The following is a 10,667-nucleotide window of genomic DNA, read 5'->3' on the forward strand; positions in this document are numbered from 1 at the left end:
TCCCCAGAGGTGATGACACCATCAAGTCCACCAGTGGTAACAACACACACATGAGAAGGAGCATTAACTTCAGGACAGAGGGCTCGTACATGCCACCATGATCAAGGTTTACTTGAGTTGTTCCAAAACCAGGTTACATGCACATTGAGTCCGCTGTAGATAGTTAACCGGATGACTGGGGCGGATAAAACAATCTGAGCTTCAACACAGATATTTGCACTGGGATTTACACGGCAAACATTTAGGCCATTAGATTAGAAAAACACACAAAAAATACTTATTGATAGCTTATTGCCATTACTTAATTATATTAGTTTGTAATACTGATACTGTCTCAGTTTCCTCAATCAACACAACATAGGATATTTCTTCTGTTTTAAGAGAAAAAAACATGGATATGTGTTTATGAAAGCTACAAACAAGTGTAATCAGGTGTTTTATCTGTTTCACACCTGCACAGATGTGGTAACCAATACTCCCGAGACTGTTTGTTGCATGCCGTTTTGCCATTTTTGTTGTTATTAAACATGACTGCAGTTACTCGCTGGCTTTTTGTGCTTGTTTCTCAAGTAGCTACTTATCAATAGTTGAGATCCATATTGCGGTTTAAGACGCAGCAGGTGTCTATTAGGCTCCACTCGTGAGAGATGCTCTCCTGCAAGCTTTAATCAATAATGTCTGTGGACATGATTTTTTTCCCCCTGTTTCCTCTCTTATTGTCGACATAAAGTAATGGACTTTGCCTGAGGAGCTGAGTATCGATTCTTTTTATATTCACCTTTCATGCTAACTGTGTTTTCTCACAGGGCTTCGATGATGGGTATGGTGGGGAATATGATGATGAGAGTTATGAAGCCTATGAGGATAACTACAGCAATCAGTCAAAGAGGTGATGTTTACACGCACACACACACACACACACACACACACACACACTCAGAATAAACAACAAAGCACGTTTTTTCCGATCACCATCTGTCTACTGTTACTTACAATACAGCCTGTGAAAGATCCACTGTCACCAGCTGGACATTTCAGCATGACATATGTTCATAAATAAGACATTAAGACCTCCACTTGACTTACTTTGTTGACACAGAACATTAAGTCTGAACCATAAATTAGCACCTGGTATCTTTAAGTTGATAGAAGATAAAGGATAAGATATTTATGTTTCCCATTGTCAACCACTCACAAAGACCAAAACCACTGAGACAAAAACAATACATTGTTCCAACTAACAGGTATCATGTGTTGATCTAAAACCTGATATATCTAAATCCTTTGCGCCGGAGAGCTCCACTGTCGTCTAGAAACTATTAAAAACACATCAGTGAGCAACATGCACACTGTAGTTCATCCCACTTACACTGCCCTGCTGCTGTAAATACGCTGTGAAGTAACACATGTGTATTTATCCACAGCTGAAAAAGAGTCCCCAACAAATGTACACTCGTTTGAGGAATGTTTGCTAAATGTGCCAAGCTGTCTTAGGAAATAACTCAGCTTTATTTATACTTAAAAATATAGATTTGTGACCTGTTTTTAAAGACGGTATTTGCAGATGATAAAGAAACTGGATATTAATGCCGACCTTATGTACAGGACTGTCTCAGAAAATTAGAATATTGTGATGAAGTTCTTTATTTTCTGTAATGCAATTCAAAAAACAAAAATGTCATGCATTCTGGATTCATTACAAATCAACTGAAATATTGCAAGCCTTTTATTCTTTTAATATTGCTGATTATGGCTTACAGCTTAAGAAAACTCAAATATCCTATCTCTAAATATTAGAATATCATGAAAAAGTATACTAGTAGGGTATTAAACAAATCACTTGAATTGTCTAATTAACTCGAAACACCTGCAAGGGTTTCCTGAGCCTTGACAAACACTCAGCTGTTATAAATCTTTTTTTTAACTTGGTCTGAGGAAATATTAAAATTTTATGAGATAGGATTTTAGAGTTTTCTTAAGCTGTAAAAAATAATCAGCAATATTAAAAGAATAAAAGGCTTGCAATATTTCAGTTGATTTGTAATGAATCCAGAATGCATGACATTTTTGTTTTTTTAATTGCATTACAGAAAATAAAGAACTTTATCACAATATTCTAATTTTCTGAGACAGTCCTGTATACTTTAAATACCATTTATCTTTGAATTTTGACTGATGTTACTGTTTTGTCTGTTTAGCATTTCAGAATATTATGAATATGGACATGGAACCAGTGATGAATCCTATAACAACTATGGTACGTACTGCTTATTTTGTACAAAGCAGAACTTTGTTTAGATGAGTTGGACATCGATCCAACTATGGGTGTGAGTCTACATGAAATAGCAATAAGAACACCGTCATAATCCTTAGAGCTTAAAACAATTAGTTTATGTAAAACAGTTAGTCAGATAATCAAGAAACTTATTAATTGGTTATTTGATCATGACTGTCCAGGTTGTATAATATCTGTTCGCATCAGTAAAATCACGAGAGCAGTGTGCAGTCTGCTAAAACATTTCCGATGTTATCCGTGTACCCAAAATTAAACCAGTAATAATTCACAAAAGCAATTTTATTTATTAAAATGTGTAGATATAATAATTTAAAAACAGACTTTTTAAGAAACATTATTGGACCGTATTTAAATTCATTCCTGATGAGAAAATAAGTCTGTGCCACACAATCATGGCTGCTGCTGCACTGATGTATAATAAAGATGTTGTGAAGCAGAGAAACAAAAGGTTGTGGTTGTAGCCCACCTCCGATCATCGTCACCCAGGGGGCCGCTCCTGCATGCACCACCCCTCCTACCTTCCTGGCTGCAAGCTGCATTGACTTGAACAGTAAACGTGCCAGTGGAAGCTCAGGGGGCTAACAGATGCCTGCTGTATAGGTGGAGTGTTTTGCTTTTTGGATGTGTGCCCTCATGGGGCTTCCTCCAGAACAGCTGCTACTATTGGCTTAGAAACGTCTGCTGTGCACACAACACTGCTGTCAGATACGCAAAAGACTCGAGTATTCAGATGTACTCAAATGCTAAATCAAAACTAGAAGCTTTAATTCATGCAAACATTTTAGAATTGACCAAAAGTGGAGTTACAAGGTTGGCACGTGACGGCGGCGATAAGCTGGTTGCCACAGCGGGTTTGCAGGCTCATTTATTTTCAGCACAATGAATTGTGCACCGGGGTGTTGAGGGCGGACCAAACCAAAAACCAAAGGGGCAATGAATTGATTTTCTGCTCCATAAACACTTTCTTATTTGGAAGCAGTGCAATGTGCCATGGAGCAGAGGTGGCCGTCTTTATGTCATTTGGTTCGAGGGAAGGAGCCCCTGACTGTCAGATCTCAGTATTGGTCCAAGCAAAGTGCTTATGAAATTAATTTTCTGTGGCGAGAAGCCTCTATAGTACCTGGGATGGAATTTATTCGCTTGAATTGTTTTGTCTTTGGTTAAATGGGTTGTGAGAGGAAGGTATACGATACCCCAGCTCACAGTTTGACTTTGACACAGCAGCTTTCTCCAATGTGTGTTTAACTGTCTTTGCAGAGGAGGAGTGGGTGACTCCCCGTCCCGGCCTCAAAGCCCCAGTTTTACGGCTGACAAGAGGGGGCTACAGAAAACAGCCCTATGGTAGATACTGAAGGTGCTCCGATTTTTGACCTTCAATTTTGAACTTTTTATAAATATATTTTTTAATCCCTTATAAACTGCTGTAACATCTGCCTTTTTTTGTTTGTCTAAATTACTAATTGAAATAAAAATGAACCCTCATAAAGCCCAGAAATCCAGAAACTTAACTAATTACAGTATTTGGGACAGAGTCCTTTCTTTAAAATGTAAAAAGTAAATGGAAAGAGACATTCATCCATAGTCATACATGCACAGGAAGATTTTAAATGTCCTTCATTCCACCTCTTTCCAGCTTTCCATCCCGAAAAAATTACGATAAACTGCATATTTTCTCTTCTAAATTATGACTCAGATGCTGGAAAATTACTTTCCATTCATTGCCATTAATGTAGATATCAAGGTATACTAGCCAACGCCTTTACAATATTCTTTCCATTCAAAAAGCTAAGATTAGAGATTTTAGAGTCGTCATTTATATGAGCAACACTCAACACAGAGTCAAAGTTGTCAGACTAGGATTCTGACTCTTGTCTTTTTGTCGAGACATTGTGAGACATCTGGCCGACAACAACAAGGCACAAAAGTAAAATATTTCACAATGTAGTTGCCCCTGCAGTTGACAAAAGCCCTTGATTGCACGCGTACAAGAGCAATAAGAAGGGAGAACCTTTTTTCATAGTAATTCAAAACATAGATCGCTTTTCCTAATTTAGTAGCCTTAAAGAAAACGACACACAAACCCAGCTCAGCTTATTGTGGGTCATCCAAAATAACTAAACAGGTAGGATGAGTCTTTAACCAGCCAGAGCTGCAGAGCAAACTTCTAATTTAAAATGATTTGTGTCAACCTCCACCACCTTCCTCCACAGTTCAGGGATTGGTGTGGCTGTGGGCTCGGTCCGGTTTAAGTGGATTTTATCCAGACTAATACCGTGTAGTGCAAACATAACCTTTTGAGATACAGGCTGGCTTTTTCAAAACCACAAATGTGTTCATTGTTTGGCTTAGGGGAAATACATAGAGTGCAGTTTTGTGGTTAATTTGTCTTTTGGAAGCGCCTGCAGATAAAAGTTGATTTGCAGAAGTTTCACTTCCTGTTTGATTTGAGACGTGGATTTAATTTGTTGCTTGATTTGCTAAAAGACATCATAATGAGAACCACACACTGCTCTGAATACAACAGATGGAAACCGAACCTTTTCCAGAAATGAAGACATGATGCAAAGTGACTAAATTACCTGAATATATAAAAATGCTTAATTTTCAGACATCTAAATTGAACCTCAGGTTTCCCCATAAGTGATTGCTATATGAACCTCTGATGACTTCATGGTACAACTGAGTTGATACCACAGACTAAAGTTAGCCTAAATTGTACTGTGACTTTAAATGATATGAGATGTGAGATCGTTATCGCGCAAAACACATTCTTTTGTTTGGTTTGAAAGCCATCCGCAATGTGCAGTGTTTTCTTTCTAATGCGTGCTTTGTCCTGTGTGTAATCTGTATTTGTACATAAAGCATTTAATAAAAAAACATAAACCTCAACACAGTGTGTAAGACTCTCTAAATAGGAGGAGCTATTGTTTGTTATTTCTTCTGCAGTTTGTTAACATGAACATCTGCTTTCAGGTAACAGCTAACCCGTTTCATAAAGAAAGCCCACAAATGTTTCCCAAATGACTAATTTGTTAAATAATTTATATTCCTGCTCACTTTCTTATTTGGAAACTAATACATTTCTCTCCTCAATCCATTCTGTGAAGTGTTACATCATTAAACAGACACTGATTGACTGTGAGAATGATATGGAGTTAAAAGAGGTAAGACGTCCTCCTATATTATCCCAACAATACGCTCAGCTCGTGAAGAGCATAATGGGCCATACAGGATGTGTGCTCAGTGTGCTGTGTCTAGTATCTGCGACTCATCGATGTTTCTGCTAACTTCTTCTTCTTGCATTTCTGTCATTCAACCTGAAGAAGCTGTCTATGCCCTGTAATTTTCCGTGCTTTAAACATCAAGTCCATTACAGCGATTTTCTTTTGTGATTAGTACACCTGAAGGCTGGCTCTCATTAAGAGTGTAGATCACAGGACTGAAAGGAAGATTAAACACTAAGCAGGTAACCCTAATAATAATTAGAATTCTAATTATCATTTAAATCGGCAAATGCTAACTTCCACTTAAAAAAAAGTAAACCTGCCCTTTTTAACCCCAAATTAATGAAAACTCATATCCCTAACTAAATAGTTCAAAAGGAATTCAGTTAAACTGTAATAAAATAAAATAATAATAAAAGACACTAAAATAATGTCCGGCAAACTAAACATCACCTCAGTGATAGAGATCAATTCCATCAATTTGCTAAAAACTTTTATAAAATGTTATTTATAACCCCTTGAACTGGTTTACTTTTTTCACAGTGATGGAATGCAATGACTGTTCGGTGCCATGTGTTGTATCATTTGCAGATCACTTTGCATGCAGTCCGTCAGTCTATACTTGTTTATTGTTGATGATACATAGTTGTGACATATTCCTGATCACACCTTTTGTTTTTCTCTCTAGTTAAAGAAGCACACTTGTGTGTGATTTGGTCAAAGCAGAGAGGAATATAACAGGTGAGTGGTGAGTTCACCAGCACATTGTAAATGACAGTACTTGTGGTCAGTTGTGTTGAGATCATTTACTTTTAGCTTTTTAATGAGTCATAACTCACAGAAAAGCAGCAGGATTAGCTCATTAGGCCTCTTTGATTAATTTCATGTTCCAGTGTTAACGAGGAAGCTTTTTAAATATTTAATCATGCTTGACAACTGAACTTGTCCATTTGAGTTGTGTGATGAAGAGTATTATTCCCTAGTGTCTCACTGTGTGCATACTCTCAAAGGAGTGAAAGATATTCTCCAACTCGCTGCACACTTTCATGAATCCCCCATTAAAGCTCATTTACATCAACTACAAGTGCCACATACAGTATGCAGTTTTTATAACTCTGACATCTCATTAAAAACACAATAAGGTGCAGAGATGCAATTAAAAAATTGGAAACAAAAGGAATACAAATAAATCTTACCCAAACTGCTGTGTGATGAGAAGTAATTAATCATCTGATTGGTATCACAGCAGAGTGGTAACTACATGAGGCTGGCTTGAGGAGAATTATGTGTATGCTATCCTGGGTAGATTAATTATACATATTGTAGAAACCAAACTGTATAAATCATTACATAAATATAACTAATCTGTACTGTAACTATTACCTATTATAACCTTCTTTTCTTTTAAAATAATTTTGTTTTTTTATTTCTTCTGCCCCACTTATTTTTATTTATGCTGCAATAAATCCTATTTGTGGATATTTTTCACATGTGTTTCATAGTTGTGCAAATGCAGCTTCACTTAATCCCCATGGACAGATACCTGCTGGCCTATTCATAATTCATGCTCTTCTTCTGACATTATGCCAAAGGTGCAATTCTTTTTGAAAATGTATTCATGGCATAACACCTTAATTGCACACTTGTGCTGTTATTGCATAAGAATATGTATGAACGAAACTGACCCAGAAGAACAAGATGCCGCACCAATAGTTATTTGTATTGGTGTTAGACGATACACTTCTCCTCTCAGCCTGCAATACGTCATGGCTTCCCATTTATTGCATGAACAAATATGCTTTTAATTTTCCTCAAATTACATATATTGTTCACTGTAATGTAGCACATTTGTTCAGATTTTTACTAAAACACCCAACAAATATCATCACTCCTTATAGGCATGTTAATAGGGTTGATTAAAACAGGCAACAAAACTTTCAAAACTGAAGTAATTTATTTTTTCAAAAATGAAGCTAATGAGTTTTCATCATAATAGCATAATTACAATGAATGGAAACATGACTACACATGTAGATGAGGATTTGTGTTTTCTTGTTACAGCCGGCTGTACTGTAGTAAGAACAAAGACTCAATAGTTAGTCACAGATGTTAACATGTCACAGAGGAACTGTGTGTGCAGTGTCGTTATTCTGGGCTGGGGAAAGAAAAAAGATTACTTTCTGCAAAATCATTTGATTAAATAAGCAAATTCAGGAGGAACAATGTACTTTTGTCTAAATCAACACACCTGGAGATTTAATGAAAGAACTTCCATCAAAACTTTATTAACTCGTACAGCATTTAAAGTGGGAAAAAAGCAGATCATGTGCCAGATGCCTGAACACAATAATATGCGTATATACCTTGTAGTAGGTTAAGTGTATTTCCACAATGATGCTGAAATCATGCTGTGCTGAAGTGCTGTTGTGAATCTGTATTGTACAATGATTAGACAGTCCCACTCTGCGGCACTGTAACACAACTCACACCATGCTCCCTCGGCCTTTCTGCAAAATAGCATTTTCTACTTTTTCCAGAGCAGAAGACACGGCAATCTGCTCCCAGAGGACTGAAGATTGCACTCAGCCATGAGACATGCCATCAATCAGGGAAGTAGCTTGGTATGTATTTCAAGCCGTATCCAACTATATAGCTGCCACCATTATTCTTTGGAAACAATGGGTTGTTGAGGTTTGATGAAGAATTGCTTTTTCAACTTAATGCAAAAAGATGCAAAAATCCATCCAAATGTCATCCAGTTTTTTATTATAAGTGGAGATATTATGAAACTGCCAGGAATAAAATGATGATGGTCAAATAATTGAATAATGAGTAGTTGTAAATATTTGTTCCTCGTTTCAGCCATTCTCCGTCCTTTTCTTAAAACCGACTCTTCTGTTTATCTGCACTGATGAGTTTGAAGTGAACATGGTTGCTGGGAACTCTTTGTATGCGAGTGATGTTCATGCAGCCTTTGCCAGAAGCATTCAGATCAATTTTCATAACATCACTGCCGCCAGCTCGACACCAGCCAAGAGCCCAAATCCCAAAGCCTGCTCCGGATGTTGATGCATTTCTTAAAGTGAATGCCACTGATACAACTCTTACATTCAGATTACAAAAAGGATACACAATAAATTAAAAAACATCCATTACTCATTGTATATTTTCTTGTTTTGCACAAAGAATGGAGACTAAGTTGCTTCAAGACTTTACAGCCGTTTTCACATTTATTTGCCATTAGTCCACACATGGATGGATCCACGGTGATTCTTGTCCATTAGTCTGTAGCCTCGGGCGCACTAAAAACAACTGGCAGCTGTTTGTTTTGGTTGGTTTGCCAAGTCTATCACATTTGCTTACATTGTTTATGCAGCCACAACACTGGTTATAGAATACATATTAGTCTATTCACTGAATAATCTGTTTATGCATCTTTTCCTGTGCAACAAATATAAAGATATTTTCTGTTTGTATTAACTTCCATTTGTTGCACACAGAGATGAGAGGAAAGGTGAACATGACACATGATGCTGGAGACAAATGCCTCACAGGTAAGGAGGTGATTGCGTGTATCAGCTGTTATTGTTCTCTACCAGATTAAGATGCGTGCAATTAATCTTTGTCTGCATATTTGCATTTGATTTGCTCTGTATTTAAAAAGAAAGGCAGCCTTAATATTTGCTGTTTCACTACAAGTTGAACCTAACAAATAGTTCTGCAATGTGAAAAACAATATTTTTCTTTAGATGTATCACATGCTAATGGTTGCGTTGGACCACAACAAAATGGTTTTAAAAGTTGGGTTCAAGTTAGATTGGTTAATCCAAATAAAGATACTATTTCCTTTAACTCAATTGAGTCTTTTACTTGGACTGGTGTTGTACCAAGTGTGGTTAATATTGGCCAAAAGGTTGTAAGGAACATAACTTATAGTCAAGTCACGTTTATTTATAGAGTATGTTAAAAACAAACATTGACCACAGTTCTTTGTAAAGATAAATAAATCAACATGTTGGGTAATACCTGTACTGGGATGACCAAGCCAGCAGGAGAGTGTCAGTCACTCACACAGTCACCACCTTCCCCAACAGCAGAGAGGACATGTCATCCCTGCAGCCAAGGAAAGACCTCCACCCTGACAATACCCACAGGACCAGAAGCAACGTGTCCAGTATCCTGAGGCCCAACGTCCACCCAACCCCGGATGTCAAGATACGACCATGTCCATCTGGAAAAAAACAGTCCCCATCATGGCCTGAACACTGAAAGAGAGCAATCCACACCCAGCAGAAGGAGCAGCTCGACCCACAATCCCCTTAGAGACCAAGGCATCCCACTAAGCCATCACCTTGTACTAGACAATCCCCATGAAGACCAGATCCTCCTCCTCATCATGTCCCAGTAAGACCTCACCAGGGCAGCTATGATCCCCCTCAAGCTAGACCAGAGACCCTCTGTCCTCAGGGGTCCAACCCAACCCCAATGATGTTATGCTCAGTCAGTTAGGAGAGCAGCAGACACAAACCCTAACCACCGGAACACACACACACACACACACACACACACACACACACACACACACACACACACACACACACACACACACACACACACACACACACACACACACACACACACACACACACACACACACACACACACACACACACACAACAAGCTGTGTGAGATCCATACACCATAAGAAGTGGATGTAGTCGTTATGACATCGCCATGTCATAAAGTAAATTTCTCTAAAAATATACTGTCTAAATCCATTTTCTCAATAAAGCTTTAGGAAGTTGGTAAAGCATACCCTGCATTATGGTCTGTTTTACTCTCAATGGGACCACAATTTACAAAATGAACATCATGTCGTATTGAAGAAGACTTGAAACTAGCCATTAAGACCGTAAACTCATGTTCACAATATTTACTGACAATTTTGAAGTGAAATTAAATCTAAATAACTTGTTATTATATGCTCGAGTGTCCATGGCCTGGGAGCCTCTGCTTTTGGCCTTAAAAGCAAGATGCAATACTTCACAAAAGAGCTAGGAGATGCAGGTGTGTTTGATTTGCAGACGTGCTGGTGTAGAGGAGACATTTCCACTGGTTGTCCTTTGGGCTCCAGAGAGATCGTGTTC

At 37.9% G+C, this 10,667-nt stretch overlaps 1 protein-coding gene across 1 annotated transcript in view; it reads left to right on the plus strand.

The window, feature by feature from the left end:
• Positions 1-3,648, plus strand: part of khdrbs2 (KH domain containing, RNA binding, signal transduction associated 2) — a 50,428-nt gene extending 46,780 nt beyond the window's left edge. The window contains exons 7-9 of the mRNA XM_056435965.1: positions 807-889; positions 2,199-2,257; positions 3,554-3,648. Of these exons, the coding sequence (XP_056291940.1) occupies positions 807-889; positions 2,199-2,257; positions 3,554-3,648 (237 nt within the window). The remainder of the gene's footprint in view (positions 1-806; positions 890-2,198; positions 2,258-3,553) is intronic.
• The last annotated feature ends 7,019 nt before the right edge of the window (positions 3,649-10,667 follow it).

Source organism: Pseudoliparis swirei, chromosome 17 (genome assembly GCF_029220125.1).
Source record: "Pseudoliparis swirei isolate HS2019 ecotype Mariana Trench chromosome 17, NWPU_hadal_v1, whole genome shotgun sequence".
Taxonomy (NCBI): Eukaryota; Metazoa; Chordata; class Actinopteri; order Perciformes; family Liparidae; genus Pseudoliparis; species Pseudoliparis swirei.